Raw genomic sequence first — 24,286 nt, 5'->3', positions numbered from 1 at the left:
GAAACAATAATTATGCTTATACATTTTCATCATTATCTTTTCATTTATCTGTCTCAAATTTGATCCTTAGACACAAAAGTCAACCATGTTACTTGGGCAAAGGAGTCAAAAGAGTGGGGTCTAGTGCCACACGGTGTATGAGTTCGACGATAGACACAAAGGATTCAAGGGTAGGATGGGGGATTTTATATAAGAAGTAGGAGCTAATACGTTGAACTACGAAACTTGCACCTAGCAGCATTGTTGTGGAGTGGATACGAAGTTTGATTTCCACAAGAAGAACTTTGGTTTGATCCTTGCTTTTTGCTACACCTGTTGGTGTTGAATTTTAATTTCAGCACAATACTCGGGCAATACTACTAAACTCTAGATTGGCATGAGATTGAAAGTTATTTTGTAGTATCCCCTTAGCTGCCCATCACGAACAACAGCCCGGACATCAAGGTGGACCGATCACGCACTAAGATGGGAAATGACTCCCGCGTCCCGAGAGAGCTTCATAACGAGTGGGTTCATATAAGCTAGAGGAACTCAGCTCAGCTAAGGACAACTTACAAGTATTTTGGTGGACACGATAGGCCTGGCTCCATTCTATGCGTGCGCACGTGTGAGCGCGTGTTTGCCCAGTGCGCGCGTGTGACTACTATACCAGAATTTCATTTTGGTGCAGGTGTCTCTTTCACATTGGCATTTTGATGGAACTGGTTCTCGTCGTCTTTCTGCCATCATCACTGTGCACTCCTAACAAAACACAAAAAACCATGCATGACTAGGCCATGGAAGCCCCCGCCTCTCTTCCATCAGATCGAAAATGGTGCCTGAGCTTCTCACGTGAAGATCGGCAAAGGAGCTCCACCATGTCCTCAAAAAGGCGCTCAATTCTGCTAAGCAGGAGGTTTTCTAGGGTTTTTTTCGTGCAGACAGATTCCATGATGGCTCAGAATCAACTTCATTAACCCTGTAAGGTTTTCCAGTATACCTCAGAAACAACTGTCCTTAAATTTCCTTTGGAGGGAGAGCTTATCATGGTTCCAAATCAACTTCGCTAGGATTTTTCTTTTCCTGGCACAGAGAGCTGCTCATAGCGATGGCGAGCCCCGAATTCGCAAGCAGCGAAAACACCATGGAAGCACTGAGGGATTTTTTGCAGAACATGAAGGGAACAATCGAGCGGCTCTGCGAAGGCCATGCCCTAGCAGCAATGCAGACGTCGAAGCATGAGAATCCAAATACTCAAAGTTGTTATGATTTCGGCATGCTTCCCACCTCGGGCAAGGCTTTTTATCAGCCTTCTCAGAATGTCATGGCTGATGGTGCAGGTAAGCTAGGTCAAAACTGGTGTTTTTCACATACCTCGACCTCTCTAGAAGAAAGATTGCCACCGTCCAAGACTGGAACGACAAACTTGAATGCTTCCAGCCATTCGTCTGAGACAGAAATTGGAAACGCTTTAGGTATTTTTCTTGAAGACATGAAGAAGACAATTGAAGCATGGTCCAGCCGGTACCACTTACTTGTTGAAGGCAAGGCTACCTTGATAAGGGAAGGTTTGGACGCTGAAGCAATACCTCAGCCTTTGGATCCAAATGTTCAGGTCATTGATCAGCTTGATTTTGGGCCTGATGAAGACCGGGATTTTTCTGTTATGGAAGTGTTGGATCTACCCAATGACAGGGAATTGCATCAGTCTGCTCAGAAACAGAGTGGAAAAGCACAGGGAACACCTTTTTCTCAGCAGGTGGTGGCCAACAAAGGGAAAACATGCGGGAAGCTTCATTCTAATACTCATCAGAGTAGAACAGATGCCACTGCTTTTTCTCTGCAGGAATTCAAGGAAGTGATGGCAAGCCAGGTAACTGCGGACAATCTGAAGCCTCGGCCACATGATTTGGTTGATGCACAGGAACCTGTACAGAGCGATTGCCATGCTAATCTTGGGCAAATGGACATGGAAACTGCGTTTGCAAACGGTAGGCAGCCAGGTTACAACAATGCTGATCATGAAGACAGGGATGTGGAAGAGGCATCTACACATGATAGGCAACAAGGTGATGACGATGCTGTTCTTAAAACTGTGGAAGCAGAAGTAAAGGTTGGTCCATTTGATCAAATACAAAAGACGCCTACAACTGAGATGGCAACTCCAGTGGACAGTCAAGAGTTAACAATTAGACATTTCAAATACAAAGTGGAGGTGGTGGAGTCTCCTGAATGGCTTCCGAAAGGTTGGATAACAGAGCTGAAGACAAGAGGTACTGGTGGTAGTGCAGGCTCTAAGGATAAGGTGAGATTTTATGCTCAGCAAACTTTTCTCCCAGCACATGCCGTTGACAGCTCCACTAGCTGCACGTACTGCGAACATACTGTAGGCATATGCTCACTTATGGTAGTGCTATGTGTGAACAGGGCTTAACCAAGGGCACTTTTTCCCATGTGGGCACTTTTTCCTATGTGGTTTTTCCCCTTGGATATCAAGTGTGAAAGGACACTCTACATATAATATTTTGTACTTCTATATTATATGGATGTGGCACACATGCGAGGGTTGACTTGCATTTTGTGGCCACCACACTTTTGGCTCTCTCTCTCATTTTTGTGTGTGTGAGCTTCTCTATCCTGTACCTAACCCTGATGTGCAGGTTTGTGTGTGTGAGTGTGTGAGTCCAACACCAACAATTGGTATCAGAGCTTCAGTCCAGGGCCTGCAGTTGACTGTGGAATTCAGTCGGCAAATTTCCGTCGAAAACCAAGATTCCGTTCGTCGTCTGGTTTTCGCCGCCTAGCCCGGCCGGCTTCGTTAGTGGCCGGCTCTCCACCGCCGCCCAGCCGGCTCCGCCCAGCTCTATCGGTGGCGCGAGTGCGCAGGCCGCCACCTCCGCCCAGCCCGGCCGGCGCTCTTACTGCGCAGACACCCGCCGCTGCTTAGGCCGGCTGTACGCTACTAGCTAGGTCTCCGCCGCCTCTGCCTGCTTTGCAGCTCTGGCGGCTCCCTGTCGCTCAGACCACCGTTGGTAGTGCACGTCGACCTGCAATAGCCTGTCACGACATCTTCACCTGTCCCTGGCTGCTGGTACTCAAACGCCAGCCTCTGCACGCCTATGCCACTCTTCTCCACGTCTGTGTGCTCTCCGATTGACGCCTGCAATACACGTCTGTACCATCCGTACTGTCCTCGCCTACAGGTACTCTTTACACAGATTTTTATTCACATGCAAATACAAATTTTACAAATTTTGTAGCCATTTCAGGACAGGTCAGATTCAAACAAAATTCTAGGGGTTTGCCAAAAGTTACCTTTTACCAGAAAAATTGCAGGTGGTGCCATTCATATTGTTTGGTTTGGAATTTGGGGGTTTTCCAAATTGAGGTCAAAATCAGCAAATTGAGCCTCTTTCAGTTGTAAAAATTTGGGGCTTTTGTGAAAATTGGCCAATTAGCTGTACACTGAAGCAATTGGAGTGCATAAAAATTAGGGCTTTTCAGATTGGAGCATGTATTTGGGCATTACAGCTGTGATTTGTCGCATATGTATACACATTGTGTGTAATTGGACAATTTGGTGCAGGTTTACACTTTCTTCGGTTTGCAGGCAAACATTTGCAGAGGACATTTGGTTGCCTGGCAGTGCACATTGGTGTTTGGTTTGCTTACAGGTATATTTTGGGCTCAAAATGCTACATATGTTTTTGGTGTGCTCACCCAGGAGAACAAGTTGGATGGATCTAACTACTCCCTCTGGAGTTTCATGATCCGTAATTTGCTGGTAGCCAAAGGGCTTTGGGGCATCGTTTGTGGTGATGACACACGCCCACTTACCATACAGCCAGCCACGCCTCAAAGGGGAGGTGCTCAAAGAGCTCCTGATGTAGAACCTGCTCCCACACAAGAGCAGAAGAGATGGGACTTTAGAGATGCACAGGCCATGTCATTGATAGCCCTTTCAGTGAAAAGGACTATTATTCCGCACATTCGTTCTTGCAAGACATTGAAGCTTGCATGGGACATATTGGAAGCAATGTATCAGGTACGCAACGAGGCAAGAGTTGCCTACTTGAAGATGCAATTGGATCTTCCTTCTATGGATAAGGGTGACTCCATGGCAGATCATCTCACCAAAGTGAAAGATTTGCAGGAACAATTGCTCAACATTGATGAGGTTATCCCAGACAGACAGATGGTCACCAGCACTCTTCATTCTTTACCACCTTCCTACTTGGGCTTTCACACCTCTCTCAACCCCTCAATGAGAGGAGGTGGTGCCCTGAAGAGCTGGTGGGTTTACTCTTGCGGGAAGAGCAAACACAAGAGCAAACTTATTGAGCAACCGTGGTGGAGACAAGGCATTTACAGCCAAGGATAAGGGTATAGCAAAGAGCTTTAAGCATGGGGGACAACAGTCTAGCAAGGCTGGTCATGGACAGCCCTCTTCTGGTGGTGAAAAGTCTGACAAAGGGGATGCAAACAAGTCCAAAAAGAAGGGCAAATGTCACTACTGCCATAAGCCTGGACACTACATCAGTGAATGGAGGAAGCGGATTGCAAAAGAGAAAAGGAAAGAAGCAGGCAATGCAGTAGCAGACTCTTCTGATGACAAAGCACAGCAATCAGCTAATGTAATCCAGGAAGAGTACACTTTTTTGGTCACATGCACTAGTGGCACACCAAGTGCTTCAGACAATGATATGTCTTGCATTGCATCTGACACAGGATGTATCATGGTATTTTGATAGTGGTGCTTTGAGCTACATCACTTCATGCAAAGATGTATTTCAGCACTTGGTTTATGCTTCAAATGGCCGCACTGTATCATGTGCAGATCATACCACATATCAGTAAAGGGAATTGGCAATGTCATACTTATTGCAGCCAATGGTGCCAATATATGTATGAAAAATGTATTGTATGTTCCAGGGATAAAGAAAAATATGCTCTCCGTCTCAGCCATAAACGACCAAGGTTTAAAGGTTGAATTTGAAGATGGGAAGTGTTTGGTAAAAGATCCATCAAAGGGTTATGAAATAATTACTTCTGGAACACGATACAAAGGCTTGGCCAAGGGGCGCGCTGCATATGCCCATATGCGCCAATCAGGGAGCACATCTGCAGGGTCTGGGTCAATATGCCACTTCCGAGAAGCGGCGGCCACTACCCGTACCCTCTGAAAGATGCACTCTGCAACCAAAGGCGACTCCACCTCCACTCTCTGAAGTCTGCCCTCATCCTGGATCTCATAGTAGAGGCATTTGCCATCCTCAGTACAAGCTCGGACAGCAATTAGGATCTCCATCTGTGTAAAGGCTCCCATCCACCGTGGGGCCACTAGCTCGAGAGGCGTGAACCACTCCTCTGTGAGTGCCGCCTGAATGTCATCCCTCATAATCAACCCTCCTCTGAAGTGACTCAGCCTCTCCACCTGGATCTCCTCTGGGAGGCTGCAGAAGGCCTGCCAATCTCCAAAACTACGTGCTGGGCCTGCCGCCAATGGTCCCCGGGCTAGACGAGGCCGAGAACCCAGCATATGACCCTGCTCTGTACGAACCGGTGGGCTCCAGATGAGCGACTGTCTGGCCTGCTCCTCAACACAAGCAGGAGGTCTCTGAGAGAGCCCCGGTCTCAGCAACTCCCAAGCTCTCAGAATACTCAAGGCAAATCTGTCCTCCCATCCTCTACTGAGGCCTGTCCTCCTCATCTCTATGAAGATCCATCGTATCTCTGGTGCCCAAGTGCCCCCTGCTGGGGGAGCCCGAGCCTGCAGTTGCTGCAAAAGCAGCTCTTTCCAAGGCTCAGCGCCTGGAAGCAGCCCCCCGACAATAAGCTTCCCCAATAAGGCTCTACTCTGATCAACTTGATCTATAATGCCCAAGCCTCCCTGGGCCAGCGGAAGTGTAATGACTGCCCAAGCAACCTTTGCCCGGGCTGGCTGACCATCGCGCCCAGACCAAAGAAAGTTCCTGATCAGCCTCTGTACCTGGCTGATGCAAGAGCTCGAGAAGATCCAGCAGGACGTAATATACCACATGGTCGCTAAAAGCACCTGATTTGCCACCACTACCCTCCCTGCCAAGGATAGCCGAGCTGTACTCCAATACAAAAGCTTCTTCCGAATGCTCAGAAGAAGCGGGGTGATCTGCTGCTCAGGTGACAAATCTAGTCCAATCTGGCATCCCAAATATCGCACTGCTGTGCCAGGAGGAATCCATCTAAATCCCGGGTCTGGCCTCCATGCCGGAGTGGGAGCGCTACTGATCCAAAAGGCCACTGTCTTGCGCCAATTGATCAATGCTCCCGAAGCAGCACTAAAAACCTGAAGCGACTGCTCTGCCCGATGAAGATTGGCCTCCTCAAACCAACCTCCTCTGCCGTCAGGTACATGCTCATAGCCTCAGCAAAGAAGAGAAAAAGAAACGGGGCGAGAGGACACCCCTGACGGACTGATCTGGTCAGCTCAAAACTCGGCCCACATGGAAACACTATTTGCTTGGGGCTGATTTCATTGTGCAGACAGATCATCAAACCTTGCGTTACTAAACTTTCTGAGAAGCATATGCGATGGGCCAACTTTTTGTCTATGTTCCACTTCCAGATTGTGCATGTGGAAGGCAAAAAGAATGTTGTGGTAGATGCTTTGTCACGCAAGCCAAAGGTCTCAAGAGTTTCACTTGCTTATCATCATGAGCTTGATGAGATGAAAGAGCAGTATGCCCATGATGAGGATTTTGGAAGGCTCTATGATCAGATGTCTGAGGGTCAGCGGCATGATCATTATACCCTCAGGGATGGTTTTTTGTTGATGCATGGTAGACTGTGTGTTACCAGGCAATTACGACTCAAGGTTATGATTGAAAGTCATGCTCCACCGTATGCAGGTCATAGAGGTATTGACGCCACGGTAAAAGCAGTTGAGACTTTCTTTTATTGGTCGACCTTGAGAAGAGATGTTGATGCTTTTGTTAGGCAATGCATCGTATGTCAGAAGGTGAAGTTTGACCGTCAAAAGACACGAGGGTTACTTCTGCCTTTACCTATTCCAGATAGACCATGGGAGAGCATTGCTATGGATTTTATATTTGATCTTCCACGGACACAAACGGGGAATGATGGCATTTGGACTATCATATGCAGGTTCAGTAATAAGCAGGCTCATTTCATTCCCGTGCGTAAGACGATCAAAGTTGATCATATGGTGAAGTTGTTCATGGTGAACATCTTCAAGTATCATGGTTTGCCTTCGTCTATCATCAGTGACCGTGATCCACGGATGATGAGTTTATTCTGGAGAGGGTTGTTTGACAACATGGGTACAACTCTCAAGTTTTCATCTTCGTTTCATCCACAAACATATGGTCAATCGGAAGAGGCTAATTCTACAGTGTTAGATCTTCTTAAGTGTTGTAGAGCACAAGCAACAATGGGAAAAGTATCTTCCTTTGGTGGAGTTTGCTTATAACAACACTGTCCATACCTCGACGGGCAAGGCGCCTTTTGAGATTGTGGAAGGAGGGAAGAAGGTACCACCTATTTTGCACACAAAGGATAAGATCTTTGAGGCTGATCAGTATGTGGAAAACATGGATGAAGCTTATCGGAGAGTTAAATTGGCACTCCAGAAAACTCAGCAAAAGCAAAAGAAAGCAGCAGACCGTCTAAGACGTGCATTAGAGTTTGCATTGGGTGATTGGGTTCTTTTGCGATTTGAAAAAGCTATGCTCAAGAAAATGAAGGGTAAAGAGCGCTTATTCCCTAAGTTGAGCATGTGCTATTATGGACCTTTTCAGGTATTGGAAAAGATTGGTGAGGTGGCCTATCGTTTGAAGCTACCAGATCACTGGAGGATTCACAATGCATTTCATGTGAGTCTACTTAGACCTTTCCATGGGGATGTGCCTGAGGATGTATCAGATGAGGCTCAGCCGGAAGTTGAGGAACTTGATGAGGTTCTTATTCCAAAGCAGATACTGGCACATAAGGAAAGAAAGGTACGAGGTAAAGTTTCCCGTCGCTATCTTGTGAAGTTCAAGAACTATTCACCAATGGATGCGAAGTGGATGGAGGAAGGTGACTTAACAGATTCACCTCAGGTTTTGCAGCTCTATCTTGATGCCTTTGAGTTGGAGCCGACTCTTGTTACGGCTCATTCAGGTTCAGCAGAGCATGAGTCTGGAGCATTGCCTGATGCTCAAGAGGGGGGTAGCACCTCCACTCCCTTGATACAGACAGGCTCAGATGACATCTAGAGGTCGCTTGGTGCAGCTTTTGTCTCACCCGAAGGTACTGATGGCTGACAGTACATCTGTTTATGGGACTTCTATGATATATGTGTACTAGTCACATTGGATGTTGTGGTTGTGTATGGTTCATCTGCTACCTTGCTGCATCCTTACTGCTGGAATTGTGCACCTTCCTTGGGACATAGCTTAGTGGAATGAGCCTGAATGCTCTGATACCAATGTTGCATGCGCGGAAGCCTTGCTGTACTGATCCACAGCCCTAAGCATACTTAAGAACATTGATGCTACTTAACATGAGATAAGACAGAGAGGAGAGAGAAGAAGAGAGAGATTAGTGTTCAGGTTTTCTTGTATTACTATGGTACAAAAAGGTTGCTTATTGCTTGTACATGATGTAGGCCAATGGTCAACCCCGTCGGGGTGACTTGGCCCCTTTCTACATGTATTCTATTAATGCTATCACTAAGCAAAGATTGAAAGACTGAATATCTGAGTTATACTTATATATTATGTTAGGATGCCAATCAGCCAGCTGCCCCTGTGTCGGCCTGTTCATGTGGACAGAAACTCAATACGAAGGGCTTTGTGTGAATATATGCTCTTATGTGTGTGTGTGTGTGTGTGTGTGTGTGGAGTGCGTGTGAGAGCATATCTTGATACAGTGTTCTACACCCACTATTGGGCACTGGGGATGCCGTAGTATCTAGTCCATACTATGCATAATGGAGTTGATAGTTATATAGTCTTGTGGGTTGACTACCATGAGTATATAACATGCACATTTCTAAAAGGTGAATTTGGGCATGTTCCTAGATTCATCTAGGTATATATATTTCTGTGAGAAAGAAGAGATGAGAGAAGAGACAATGTACTCAAGAACTCATCAATGAACCACTAGCCAACTTTATTAGAAATGAACTACAATGCCTCATATATATAGGAAAGTTCCTTCACCCTTTCCTCCACCCAAAAATGTGTGTAAATAGGAAAAAATGGAAATGAATGCTATAAATCCCAAAAATGCCTAGAGGCTAAAGAGTGTGCCACTAGCGTGACACCATCTGGAGATGACACCTATCCAACACCTCCTCTTCAGGTCCAGATGGGAGGACCAACGCCAACGTGCTGAAGAAGATAATCCAAGGTAGGTCGAGGAAGAGGCTTAGTAAACAAATCAGCAACATTATCTTTGGTAGGACAATACTCAAGCTGAATGCGACCTTCAGAAATCCAATCACGAACAAAATGAAAATGAACATCAATGTGTTTGGATCGTCCTCGAATAATTGGATTTTTGGCTAAAGCAATAGCACTCTGTGAATCTGAGTAGATGAGTGTCGGAGCAGATGAACATCCAAGGTGATTCAGAATTTGCTGAAGCCAAAGTGCTTCAGAAGTGGCATCAAGATATGACTTGTACTTTGCTTCTGTGGATGAAGAAGTAATTCGCTGCTTTTGACATTTCCAAGAAACAAGTCATATCTTTTGATATGACTTGTATTTTGCTTCTGTGGATGAAGAAGAAGTAATTCGCTGCTTTTGACATTTCCAAGAAACAAGTCCTTTACCAAGCATAAAACAATAGCCTGACATGGAACGCCTAGTATCAATACACCCTGCCCAATCAGAATCTGAGTAACCAATAAGTGTATCTCCACCTGCATAAGAAATGCCATACTCAAGAGTTCCATGAAGATATCGAAGAACCCTCAAAGCTGCCTGCCAATGAGATCGACGAGGCTGTGAAGAGAATTGGCTGAGAATACTCATAGCATAGGAGAGATCTGGCCGAGTGTTAACCAAATAAAGTAGAGAACCAATAAGTTGGCGATACTCTGTAGAATCAACCTCAGGAGAATCATCATCTTTGGATAATTTGGAATTAGGATCTATGGGACAAGTGAGTGATGCACAATCATGCATGCCATATTTCTCAAGCAACCTTAAAGCATACTTCTTTTGACAAAGAAAGATGCCAGAAGCAAATTGCCACACTTCTAAACCAAGAAAATAGTGGAGTAGTCCAAGATCAGTCATGGCAAATGATGTTGTGAGTTGAGTTTGAACCCATTTGAGTAGATCCAAATTAGAGCCAGTGAGTGTCAAATCATCCACATAAAGCACAAGAATGCATATATCATTATCCACAATAAGCACATAAAGATTAGGATCTGCATGAGTCCTCTCAAAATGTAGAGAAAGGAGAAAACTGTCAATCTTTTGATACCAAGCTCGAGGAGCTTGCTTAAGACCATAAAGAGCTTTCTGTAATAAATACACATCATGTTCATGACCCTGTGCAATAAAACCTTTAGGTTGTTCCACATAAACTTCCTCCTCTAAATCTCCATTCAAGAAGGCAGATTTAACATCCATTAGGCCAGGCATAGTGAGAAGCAAGAGCAAAAACAACACGAATAGTAGAATTTCTGGCAGTAGGAGCAAAAGTTTCATCAAAGTCTTCACCTTCTTTTTGAGCATGACCTTTAGCAACAAGGCGTGCCTTGTACTTATCAAGAGTACCATCAGAATGAAACTTGACTTTGAAAATCCACTTAACACCAATGACCTTTTTATGTGAAGGTCGTGGAACTAACTACCATGTGTTATTAGATTCAATAGAAGAAATCTCTGCTTGCATTGCTTCACACCAAGGTGGTAAGGAAAGAGCTTCTTTAACCGTTTCAGGCTCAAACACATCACCAATATGAGACATCAAGGCAATATTTACTGAAGGGCGTGTACGTAAGACACGTGTAGTAGATTGTTGAGCATCTGAAAGTGAGATACTTGAATCCTGAAGTAGAGAGCGAACCCATTTTGGAGGACCAGAAGTCCATGTAGAATCCAATGAAGTAGTAGGTGTCGCAATCGAAATGGATGAAGGGGATGAAGTAGGAACTGATGGTGTAGATGAGGATGAGACTGTAGGGAATGAGAGAGGTCCAAGCTCAAGAGATGGAAATGGATCTGAGAGAGATGTAGAAGGTGGTAACTCATCAAGACCAAAAACATGCTCATCAAAGATGGCATCACGTGAAAGAACAATATCCTCATGAGAAGGATCCCAAAAACGGAACCCTTTGGAGCGAGAAGCATATCCTGTGAATATCATAGGTTTGGACTTAGCATCAAGAGTCTTCCTCTTAGAAGAAGGCACATGCACATGAGCAACACAACCAAAGACATGAAAATGAGAAACAGTAGGCTTGTGGCCTGTGAAAGCCTCCTCTGGGGTCATGCCGTCCACTGCTTTCGTAAGAGAGCGATTGAGAAGATAAACTGAAGTAGCTATAGCCTCACCCCAAAAGGAGGAAGGTAGCTTCGCATGATGTAAGAGGGAGCGGGCCATTTCCTTCACCGTTCTATTCTTTCTTTCAACCACACCATTCTGCTGAGGAGTGTAGGGTATGGTGGTTTGTCGTTGTATGCCTTTTGAAGCTAGAAAATCCTCAAATGCTATAAACTCACCTCCATTGTCAGTCCTGAGAAAAGATACCTTTTGACTTGCTTGATTCTCCATTTGGGCAAGCCAAACCTTAAAATGAGAAAGAGCATCAGACTTCTTAGGTAAGAAATAAACCCATGATTTGCGAGAGAAGTCATCCACAAGAAGCATATAATACTTGGATCCACCAAGCGATTGTACTTCCATAGGTCCTGCAAGATCAGCATGAATAAGCTCAAGTATGCGTGTGGCCCTATGAGTAGCCTCCTTTGGAAAAGAAGCCCGATGTTGCTTTCCTTGAGCACAAGAAGAACAAATATGATGGCGAGGTTTCTGAAGCTTTGGTAGACCTGTAACCATGTCATGTGAGACAAGATGTTGCAAAGTAGCAAGAGGAACATGGCCAAAGTGGAAATGCCATAGATCACTATCTTCATTAGAAACAAGTGCTTTAGGAGAAGCAAATAATTGATGAAGATGAGACTCATGTGGTGGCAACTGTGCTGTAAAAGAGCTTATATGATAAAGCCCAGCATTTTGATAACCATGTGCCACACAAGAAAGTGACTGTCTATCAATGATTTCAATCACTTCATCATCAAAGTAAACCCCAAGACCTTTAGAAGTAGCCTTAGAGATAGAAAATAAGTTGGCAGACATCTTAGGCACATGCAAAACATCATGTAAGATAGCATCTCCAAAAGAAACATCACCAATACCAATCACAGGGAGAGACGAAGCATCAGCAATGTGTACTGATGAAGAAATAGACTTATAGTTTTCCAATAAGGAAGAACTATTCATCATGTGAGAGGTAGCACCACTATCGGCAATCCACTCATCCGCAGTATGCGTATCAAGATCTTTGATTACCACAAGTGATGTGTCACATGAAGAAGTAGAAGACATAGCAACATATGCAATCTTGGCGTTACCGTCTTCTGTCTTGTCTTTGTTTTTGTCGTGAGAAGATGTTGATGTAGAAGAACCCTTAGTCAAGTTCAGCTTTTACCTTCTTGGATGCTGCCTTCTTAGCAAAACAACGATCATCCGTATGGCCACTACAACCACAGAAAGTGCACTCCTTGGAAGAATCCTTTGATTTGTCCTTGTCGCCTTTGGTTGAAGAATCTTTAGCATTGGAATTAGAGCCTTTGCGTTGATCATTCCCCTTGCCTTTGCCTTTGCCCTTGCCTTGGCTTACAAAAGCCGAGTCCTTTTTGTTTTGCTTGCGAGCCTTGAGTAAGGCACTTATCATGAAGAAGATCCATAGTCTCTTCAAAGGAAGGGAAAGGAACTCGAAGAAAGATGTTATCTTTAAACGATTCAAAAGAAGAAGGCAATTTACCAAGTAGCTTGTGGACCGGATTGCTTACCAATGTACCAAACTCTTCAAGTTGCCGCTTGATTCGATTGAATTCTCCAAGCTTCTCCACTATGTTGTCGGATTCGGAGATAGAAAGTGTGATATGCAGCGGAAGTCTTTGTATTGGAAGATCCTGTCACACAAATGCTCACACCGTCTTCTGTATCCTGAGTTTCGTGAGTTTAGCAATCCACTTTAATACTTCAAACTTTAAAGAGTTGAGAGAGAGAGATATGAGAACTGTACACCAGATGGGGTCCCGAATTACCCACTGAAGGGCCCCCTATCCCAATAACGAGATAGTATTTGCTTTATTTCTTTAGAGAGAATGACTGTGGACTGTAGATAAGCCAAACGCAATATCTCGGAGGATCGGAGAGTGGCTGATCTATACACTGCTGTAGAAACACCTCGATGACCTGATCTCGAGCCTATGCACTCTTCCCAAGGGCACGAGGAAGGGCTGCTGCACAGAAGGCTGGACACTGCTGCAAATTGTTGATTCAGGGCTGGAAACTGCTGTGGACAGAAACGCAGACCTGTAGGAAAACTGCTGAACTGAAAACGCAGGTGTTCTGAGGCTGCTGGACAGAAACGCAGAGGATCTGATGCTGCTGGACAGAAACGCAGGTGATCTGATGCTGGACAGATGCAGAAAAACACTGGCTGAAACCTTGCGTTGAACTGGGGCTGATCTATATGCTGAATCAAGGCCTGAAGTGATGCTGAATGCAGGCTGATTGGATGCTGATAGCAGGCGCCTAGGGCTGACTGAAGCAAGGGGTTCTCAAGGGCTGGAGAAGCAAGCTTATGAGCTCCAAGGGCCAGGCTGGATTAGTCTAGGGCTGAAGGCAAGGATGCTCCTAGGGCTGAGGAGGAGAGCTCTTAGCACAATGAAGACTGAATGAGAAACTAAGCTCTATGCAAGCCTATTTATAGCTCTTCGGAGGCTTGCTCCGCTTGTCTTTTTGGACAATCCTTCTAGTGTGCCACTAGCGTGACACCATCTGGAGATGACACCTATCCAACAATTTCATGTTTTTTAAAGCCTTTTGCTGAATACTTCTGCTGCCCACACCTGCCGCCTTTTGATGCTCTAGCCGCCTGCTGTGGGACCCTTGATGGCTGTCGACAGTAGCTTTACTGGCTGCCTCGACAGGGTCCCAGCCTACATGCTGTTAGCTGATGGTGATGTATGCTACTTATCCTAATGATGCTAACGTTGATGTGACACTGCTGATTATGATCAAGTGGATGACCATGCTGAGGATGATTCTGCTGATGCTTTTGACTAAGATACTACTTAATCAAGGTTACTGATGTTCATGCTAGGGATTAGCCATGGCACGGGCATGCACGTGACAATAAACATTTCTAGGCGTTTCGGCCACCAATAGTTTTACAAGCGTTTCGCCCCAATAGAAATCCTCGATTCATGAGATAACGATGAGTTCCATAAGTCCAATGCATCCCAAATGAAGGGAGCGAAAAACATAATCCATCCCAATAAAGGGAATCATAAAAATGTTTCCCTGAAATCATCTCAAGGCAAACAACGACACCTTTCTCCTTGCATGGCTATATAAGGTTAGTGAACATCGAAAACACTTCACAGTAAATAGCAAAAGCACCAACTTTGCAAACTCAAAGTATACTTAGCTTTTCTTTGCCAGGTTCTTCATGAAGCCAAAATAAATATCTCCTCACCATCTCCTTAAGATATCACGAGATATATCTCCATATAGGTTGTCTGTAAGCTTGATAATATAATCCACAATATCCATATGGAAAGAGTGCTAAACTTGTGCACTTAAAGCCAACTCCGTACTTCCAAGATTAAATTTTGTGAATTCATAAATCCTTAGATCAACAAGTTGGCTACTGCTCATGCTCTTGCTTCATAGGCTAGAAGCGGTTGAATATCCATATGGAAAGAGTGCTAAACTTGTGCACTTAAAGCCAACTCCATACTTCCCCACTTGAGATCTTTTCTCTTCCTTATTGATAGAAGGAAGCCTCCGCTTCCAAGAAAGCCTATGCTCTGATACCAATGTAACTTGCGGTGCCCGAGGGACTAGGGCCTTCGACACACTTGTTGATACCATCAATGCATATTAAAACATTTAAATATGGCCACAGCCTTAACACATATCCATCATCACTTTACATAAAACATAAAAACTGGACAAAACATCCACAAATGCTGAAAATGGAGCTTGCCCATGTGACACCGCATAGAGGCCGGAATGGGCTTGCACATGTGACACCGCATAGAGGTTGGAATGGGCCGATCCCCTCCCCCCCCCCCTGAGTATTTTATTACCCAAGGAGAAAATATCATGTACGAGCTTTGAGGGCCTTACTCTCCCCACGGGAGATGCCGGATTATCCATATACAAATGCCATAACACATGTCACACAGCCCAACATGAGGCAATCATAAAATTCAGCCGACACATAGCTGTAAAAATGCCGAGCCAACAATATAAACCATATACATTCGTGCGGGTACTGATTCTTTCCCAAAAACCACGGGTCTTCATGCAATAGAGCTGGTATAGCAAGTACAACTCTCCATTCAGCCGGTACAACAAGCACAATGGTTGGCATAGCAAGTACAATGGTTGTTACAGTGGGTATAGTGGTTGGTACAACAAGTACAAGGATTGGCACATCAGGTACAATGGCTAGTACACCCGGTACAATGGTTGGTACAATAGGTACAGTAAGTACAAGGGCTAGTATAGTAAGTACAATGGTTGGTACAACTAGTATAGTGGCTGGTACAGTAGGTACAAGTACAAGGGTTGGTACAGCAGGTATAGTGGTTGGTACAACCAGTACAATGGCTGGTATAGCAGGTATAGTAAGTACAAGGACTGGTACAACAAGTACAATGGCCAGAAGTCAGAATAAAATGATTAAATACCCTTGCCTTCAGTATTTCTTCGCAATGGAAGCCTCCAAAAAAGTCCCCAATAGCTGGTATTCTTCATGGACAGCTTTCAAGAGAGAGAGAAAGAGAGTAGCCATCATTAGGGCAGCCTGTAACGGTGGTAGAGGCTAGTGTGCATCAAGAGAGCCTCTGCAAATGAAGAGAGAGAGCTCCAATTTATAGATTTGGGCCTCCCATGAGCTAAAATGGCAAGAGAAGGCTATAATGACAAGTGGAGAGCTACACAAAAGCTGAAGTGATAAGTGTGAGGCCACCTGTCTCACTTTGGTCCACTTTCTTGCCACATGTCCCAATCTAAGAGATGGGTCCTTCCGTAAACTTTATCTCTAAAAATATCCCAAGTGGTAGCCCATTTGTCATAGGTACTTTGGCAACTCTTGGTATTTGCTCAATTCCAGACGTAATAACGCGAATAGAATTTCCATTGGAGTTGGGCCAAAAATAGTAACCCTCCTAGATTTTAGGAGTGTGATCCTTTGTATTCCAGGATAATTTCCCATTCCCAAAGCTTGTACTTTCCAAATGTTTAGACGTCTTGGAGTCCAGCAGACCCCTTTCATAATGGGAAATGTCCAAGCTGGTGACAGTTGGGGGTGGTGGTGTGAAGTCCTTCCCAAAATCTATCCTCAACACAGTTGAAATGCGGTTAGTTTTAAACCAAATTGTGAGGCAGTAGGCTAGCTCACCTCCCAACTGCGATCGGCATCCACCGATCTCTCTCGAGCCAAGGCTAGGGCTCCTCCACAATCCCATAGGCTCACGTCTAACTCTTGTATCCCATACCACTGAAGCCTGCTCGAAAGCCTCTGACACTCCAACCTATGTACTCGCTATGTGCACGGCATGAGCATGTCTGCTCTCCTGGTCCAAGCCAAACCTTTAGTGGTGCATCCGCACAATTGTGTCTCATAATAACCCAAGTTCACTTATATAGTGATAAGAATGCCATAAATAGCTAACTTGCTATAAACAACCATTAAGTCTTACGATCGCGCCGATTTCGTCGTTGTTGGTGTTCCACGGCCGGAAGTAGAGGAAGGGGAGTTACCGTCAACCCGAAAGGACCGGGAGGCCCAGACACAGATGTGGGATCGTGTCAACGCTAGGGTCCGTTCGTTTATTTTCCTCAACTGCACACCACAGGTAATCAATCATGTAAAGCATATGACGCTGGCCCGAGGTATATGGCAGCATTTGGCTTCTCTTTACAACAGGGTATCGCCCATGAAGAGGATTTCCTTTGAAGTACAGATGCGGGTTATGAGCCCTGCAAAGTCGTCAACGATATGGGAGCATATTAACAAGCTGCAGGCTCTTCAGCAAGAAGTTCTTCAGGTTGGGAAGGAGATATCGTCAGAGGACATGGCCATAACGTTGCTGTCACACTTGCTTTCTTCGTACTCAGCATTTTACTCGTCTTTGATTACCAGTTGGCAGGCTCAGCACCATCACGTGGGAGGAGCTTGTGCTCATGGTCCTGGACCGGGAGGAACGATTCACGAACCCTCCTCAGGGTGGAGGTTCGGAGGCCTTAACTGGCCAACGGTCGAAAGGCCGTAACTCGGGCAAAGGGAAGGCTTCGTCGGAGAAGTCTTCTGAGAAGATGTCCGTTACTGACCGCGAGAAACTAAAGGCAGAGAGGACCTGTAATGATTGTGGCGAGAAAGGCCACTAGTGGAGGCAGTGTCCCAAGCGGAAGACCGAGAAGGGTGACGACTCCTCAGCAGCAATCATGAAGACTCCGGCTTTTGTGCACCTGGAGGTGGTGGACACCGATGTTTCATTTTCTTCAGGCAGGGAGGAGATTGGAGGACTCTCCGCAACGGATACTCGGGAGTGGATTCTCGATAGTGGTGCTTCCAGGCACATGACTCCTTCCCGTTCCGGTTTACAGGATCTCTGCAGGCTTTCTGGTCATATTCTTACTGGGGATACGTCCACTATCCCAGTTCACAGTGAGGGCAGGATGGAGATAGTTCCCAATGGCAGAGGGGGGAAGCATTCCTCCCAGGTGTTGTATGTTTCGGCACTTGGTTTTCATCTGTTGTCAGTGCATCAGGTTTGCAAGACTGGCGTACGGGTGGAGTTTGATGAGCATTTTGTTGCTCTCCGGGACAAAGCAACAGGCCAAGTGGTTTGGGAAGGCGGAGTGGAGAATGGAGTTTACAAGCTTTCAGCACTCTCTCTCCTAGGTCCTCAGGATTGTGATAAGTGGCAGTCTGGTAATGGCTACTCAAGTGTGGATACGCTGCAGGTACAGGCTTTCCGGGACCAGATGGTGGATAGCTTACCAGTAGATGGCAGCAGTTGGTAGGAACTTTCCAGTACTGATGTTGGTAGTTCTTGTGTTCGTGAGTCAGAGGAAACTGAACAGGTAACTTATGCTCTGATGTCTCGTCGTGTTCGGGACAAAGAACCTCCAGTAGTTGAGGAAGTTCTTTCCACGGGGACCTTTCGGAAAGCCAGGCAGGTGGCAGTTGCTTACTTGCAGAAGGAGGTGGTTTCTCCGGGCTTTGTGGTTCCGGATTCAGAGGGGGTGGTTGACAGGTTTCAGAAGGCCTTGCGTGGTCTTCAGAAGGTTTCCAGGACTTGTTTGTGCACCGTAACAGGTGTTGATCCTTGTGAGCAGTGTGATGCCTTTTTGACTCAGAAGCTGTATGGTTCATGGATCTGGTTGATGGACACCAGATTGGACGGGAGCTTCCTGATGAGGCAGTTGAGCGGATGACTCTTTCGGAGGCAGGATTGCGTTTCCTGTGGTTTCTGCGGCATGCGAAGGATCATGGACTCTTGTACACAGGAGGGGGATTGTTGGATGGAGTCCGACTCCACGGTTGGAGTGACTCAGTTTGGGGAGGAGAACCGGACACGAGGAGATCTACTTCAAGCCTAGGAGCAGTTTTATGGAGCAGTAAGAAGCAGTCATTTTTTACCTTGTCGACAGAGGCAGAGTACCGGGCTGTTTGTGATGCTGCTTGTGAGGTGGTGAGGTGGTGAGGATGCAGAGGTTGCATTGCAGGTTTTGGCTTCCACTGGAGGAACCCATGGTCATCCAGAGGCACTTTGTTCGTGAACAGATTGTTGCTGATGACATCTTGCTAGAGTTCTGTTCGACGGAGGACAGTACAGTGGACCTCTTCACGAAGTCGCTCTCTCAGGACTTGCTCGGGCGGCACCCCAGCTCCCTGTGGTTGGTTACACAGCCAGGAGCTGAGAGGGGGTGTTAGAAGTCATCTCCTATCCAGTTTTATACACCAGGGCCTTTGTTGTGGGTGTGCCCGCCCTTATGAGGTGTTATATCATTTTTCCCCACTCTCCGTATTTTTCCCTATTTTTTCCCATTTTTATGTGGCTTGGGAGGCAGCCCTGAGGTGGCAGGAGGGCCCAGTTGCTGGCCGACTGAAGGCACTGGTCCACGACTCCCTTACTGAGTTGGCCGACTGCTGACACACTGGCCGACTGGCTGTTTTTTAGCTGGTCGTGGAGATTCAGCAACAGTCGGCTGCCTACAGCAGGCCGACTGCTGATGTGGGGGCATATAAATAGGCCCCCGGCCCCATACCACTCATTGTATCATATCGGGATCTTCTTGTGTATATCAGAGCAAAGTTACACGCCTACATCTCTCTCTCTCTTGTGCTGTTTTTCTGCATGCGTTTTTGCTCGTGTTCCCAGATCTGGTCATCATCTCTGCTGCGTATTCTGACAGAATCTTGGACTCTTCTATGACACTAGAGGAGGAACAACGGAACAAGTTAGACTTCAAGGTTGGAGTGACTCAGATTGGGGAGGAGATCCAGACACGAGGAGATCTGCATCAGACTACGGATTTACCCTTGGCTCAAGAGCTATTTCATGGAGCAACAAGAGGCAACCAACTATTGCCTTGTCGTCTACAAAGGCAGAGTATCGGGCTTCTTGTGGTGCTGCTTGCGACGTGGTGTGGTTGCGGAGGTTGCTTGGTGAGATTGGGTTTCCACAGAAGAAACCCACGGTCATCCAGTGCGATAACTAGAGCTGTAGAGCTATTGCTCGAAACCTAGTCTTCCATGCCCGGACCAAGCACATAGAGATACAATATCACTTTGTTCGTGAGAAGATTGGGTCGGCCAGCACAAGACAATCTCCACGACCAGAAAAATAGGGAGAAAAAGTGGGGAAAAATGGAAAAAGCTCTTGGGCGGGCACACCCAAAACAAAGGCCCTCACTGAGTAGTATGTGCAGATAGGAGATGACTGCTAACCCCCCCTCTCAGCTCTTGGATGTGGAACCAACCCCAGTGAGTTGGAGTGCTACCGAAGCATAGCCTGAGGTAGAGACTTCGTGAAGAGGTTCGCCGCATTGTCCTCCGTCGAACAATAAACAAGCAAGATGTCACCAGTCTTGGCCGACTTGTTGTCTTATCCTCCGTCGAACAATAAACAAGCAAGATGTCATCAATCCTGGCCGACTTGTTGTCTTATGCTGGCCGACTGGTTATTTCCAGTCGTGGACACCATGTACATCCTGTTGGCTGATTTAGGGCTGGCTGACCAGCACTGGAGGGTGGTATAAATACCACCCTTGCCCCCCACACCGTTTTTGTATCGGATTGTTGTGTATATAGTAGAGTTTATACAGCTTCTCTCTCTCTCTCTCTCTCTCTCTCTCTCTCTACACTTTTGCGTTTTGTTCTCCATAGCATTTGTCTCATTTTTCCGCTGTGCATTCCGACAGAGTTGCCAAAGTACCTATGACAAATGGGCTACCAGTTGGGATATTTTTAGAGAGAAAGTTTATGGAAGGACCCATCTCTTAGATTGGGACACGTGGCAAGAAGTTGGACCAAAGTGAGACAAGTGGCCTGACAATTGTTAGAAAGTGTATCAAAGTGAGACAAGTGGTCTCACACTTGTCACTTCAGCTATTGTGCGGCTCTCCACTTGTCATTATAGCCTTCTCTTGCCATTATAGTTCATGGGAGGCCCTAATCTATAAATTGGAGCCCTCTCTCTTCATTTGGAGTAGGTTCTCTTGCTGCAAGCTCTCTTCTACCATGTTGGTTGCTCACATTCTTGTCTACATCGCCTTATGGAGAGTCTCTATAGAAGAACTTCACTCCCCTCTACAGAAGGTTTTTAGCCTCTTTATGGCTGTATGCATGTTGTATGAGGTGAATCAACTAATATACCTACTGTACCAGCCATTGTACTTGTTGTACCGGCTGAGTGGAGGGCTGTACCTGCTGTTTTCAGATTATGTACCTGATGTACCAGCCATTGTACATGCTGTACCGGCTGAGTGGAGGGCTGTACCTCATGTTTCAGATTCTGTAGCTGCTGTACCAGCTCAATTGATGCTGCTTGACTTGTTCATGGTGATGTATATGGTATATTATCTTCAGTTGAGTTTTTCTCACATATGGCATCTTGAAGACCTGTGGTGATGGGGAAGATTAGTACCCTCACGGGAAGAGATGGTTTACACACCTTCATGGTATTTAGGGGAAGATCAGTACCCTCACGGGAAGAGATGGTTTACACACCTTCATGGTATTTAGGGGCTTCTTTTGATGATAGCCCGTGTGTATGGTCCAATGATGGTTGTATATGGATAATCCGGCATCTCCCATGGGGAGAGTAAGGCCCTCAAAGCTTGTATATGATATTATTCTCCTTGGGTAATAAAATACTCCAAAGGGGGGGGGGGGGGGGGGAGAGGGGGGGGTTCATTTTGGTCTCTATGCGGTGTCAGATGTGCACATCTCTCTTTTACAGTTATGTTTAAGGTTGTGGCCGATTTCAGTGTTTAATTGCATTAATGGTCAAGCGTTTTGCGAAACCCCTACGTGTCGCGCTCGTGAAGTTACGTTGGTATCAGAGCATTGGCTTTTTCACACTTTTATGTGAAGATGATGCTGTTGGGATATAAACACGGACTATTAGTGTAGTTAAAGATGGTCAACCTATCCACTTATGGGAGCAACTATGCATCAAGGCATGTGCAAAGGATAATGTGATTTATGGATTCTCAGAATCTATTTTGGAATCGTGGAATTGGCTTTATTGCCTGTATTTTCTTCTATACGGAATTTGCTATGTATGCCTGATTTATGGATCTTATTATCAAGTTTAAAGGCAAGCAATATGGGGAAATACCTTTTGGCTGGCTTGGTGGTTTCATAACCCTCATGTCACAGGATTGAACCATCTTATTATCAAGTTTAAAGGCAAGCAATATGGGGAAATACCTTTTGGCTGGCTTGGTGGTTTCATAACCCTCATGTCACAGGATTGAACCAGGAAAAGCAAAGCTAAGTATACTTTGAATTTGCAAAGTTGGTGCTTTTGTTACTTATTATGACGTGCTTTTGATGTTCACTAACCCTTGTATGCCTGTACAAGGAGAATAGTGTGTTGTTGTTTGCCTTGAGATGGTTTCAAGGAACACTGTTTATGGCTTCCTTTATTGGGATGGATTAGTCTTTTTGGCTCCCTTTATTTGGGATGCATTGGACTTGTGGAACTTATGGTTCACATACCCTGTGTAGTGCTCTCTTGTGCTACGTGCTGTCTTGAAGATTGTTTCTACCATGTATGGGTGGAACGATAGAGAGCAGATGGAAGGAAACATGGGCACTTCAAAGGGTAGTGTCAAGCACAACATACCATGTGTAGCGTTCTCTTGTCTTATGTGCTCTCTTGAAGATTGTTTCTACCATGTGTGGGTGGAACAATAGAGAGCAAATGGAAGGGAACATGGGCACTTGAGAGGGTAGTGTGAGTTAGTGGCCGAAATGCCTACAAATTATTGGTGGTCGAAATGCCTATAAACTATGTGTAGTAGAAATGCTTTTGAAACACCAGGCCATCTATGCTTGCGAGTGATTGTTTTATCTTACTACTTGAGCCCACCTCTCATCCAAGGTGTGTGGTCAGTGTACCAACACGGAGTGTAAGCGGTAGCGCCCAAAGTTTATATATGAGTTTATAATGTGCAAAAAATATCTTACTACTTGAGCCCACCTCTCATCCAAGGTGTGTGGTCAGTGTACCAACACGTAGTGTAAGTGGTAGAGCCCAAAGTTTATATACGAGTTTATAATGTGCAAAAAATATCTTGCCTTGCCTGCAAAACAATATTAAACATGCATCATTTACACTTTAAAACATGTTTACAAGTTAAAACTAAAGATTCAGGGTGACCTAGTCACAGTAGGCAGTTGGAAATAAACTGGCAGCATCATGAATCAAGATAATGGCAATTGTACAAAACTCAAGAAACAATATATAAAGCAAGAAAGAGTGACATAGTCCACTGAGCAAACAAGATAAAGTCGTGTGCGTCTCTCTGAGCTCTCCCCCTCTGTTCGTTTCCCCCCCGCCCCCCCCCCCCCTTCCCACTTTTTTTTTTCCTTTTCTTCCCATCTCCTTGCCTCCCCGCTGCCGTGGGTTTTTTTCTTTTCCTCTCTCCGCTCCCTTTTCCCGCAGGTTGACTTTCAAGATCTTCGAGGCATTCTCATCTCGTCAAGTTTTCGGCACTTTTTGGTCTTCACCCCCAAGAGGCCGCTTTGTCATCCCCGACTGAGGCTGTTGTTTCTTGCTTATTCTTTTCCGAAGCGAACCTTCAGATTCTTACCATGACTGTTGTAGCTTTAGAGGCCCCACCCTGATTTGCAAAATTGTTGGTAGCTGTCCCACGCGCGGACGACTCAGGGATCTTCTACAGGTGAGCCTCATAGGTGAGCGTGCAAAGATCACAGACATTCACCCTCTGGGGCGTGGCTACTACCAGGAGGAGTTCGACTCGCCAGTGGCGTCAGAGCGAGTCATGCAGTTGAGCCCCCTCACATTGCGTACGGTGCAAGCCTCCTTTGTGTGGTGGCAGCACAGCTTTGACCTTGCGTCTGATCCACTTGCTGGCATGTCAAGCTTCCTAGTGACAGTTTGCTTCTCTGGCCTTAGGAAGGAATACCTTCCTCTTCTCCTAGTGATTGGTGGTGCCATCGGGGGAGTGATGGAATCTCCCCCTACTCCTGCCTTGGCCCTTGTGCAGCAGTTGGGATTCCATCTCTTCGCATCTATGTTGCCTCACCAGATTTAGTGCCACATGTTATATCTATCCCATGTCTCCGGGGAGACCCCATTCAGCGTGTGAAGTATTAAGGCCTTCTAGGCCAATGTTTCATCTACAGGCAGATGGGCCATCTAGCCAGAGCTTGCTCTTGACGTCAGTCCAAGAGATCGCCTCTAGTGGTTTCCCCTAGTATCCCATTCAGATCCTCACCAGGGGGTAGAGAGAGAGGCTG

At 45.8% G+C, this 24,286-nt stretch overlaps 2 protein-coding genes across 2 annotated transcripts in view; one reads left to right on the top strand and one right to left on the bottom strand.

The window, feature by feature from the left end:
• The first annotated feature begins 776 nt into the window (after positions 1-776).
• Positions 777-24,286, top strand: part of LOC147629790 (uncharacterized) — a 40,989-nt gene continuing 17,479 nt past the window's right edge. The window contains exons 1-2 of the mRNA XM_086811315.1: positions 777-960; positions 1,072-2,284. Coding sequence (XP_086667441.1) covers positions 1,088-2,284 — 1,197 coding nt within the window. The 5' untranslated portion in view covers positions 777-960; positions 1,072-1,087. The remainder of the gene's footprint in view (positions 961-1,071; positions 2,285-24,286) is intronic.
• On the bottom strand, positions 3,742-6,057 carry LOC147629791 (uncharacterized). Its single transcript, XM_086811316.1, has one exon. It carries the CDS (start codon positions 6,017-6,019, stop codon positions 5,012-5,014), a length of 1,008 nt encoding a protein of 335 aa, XP_086667442.1. The 5' UTR covers positions 6,020-6,057; the 3' UTR covers positions 3,742-5,011.

The sequence above is a fragment of the Cibotium barometz genome, chromosome 17 (assembly GCF_041138505.1).
Source record: "Cibotium barometz isolate CiBa-2024 chromosome 17, ASM4113850v1, whole genome shotgun sequence".
Taxonomy (NCBI): domain Eukaryota; kingdom Viridiplantae; phylum Streptophyta; class Polypodiopsida; order Cyatheales; family Cibotiaceae; genus Cibotium; species Cibotium barometz.
This window is presented reverse-complemented; position numbering and strand designations above follow the sequence as displayed.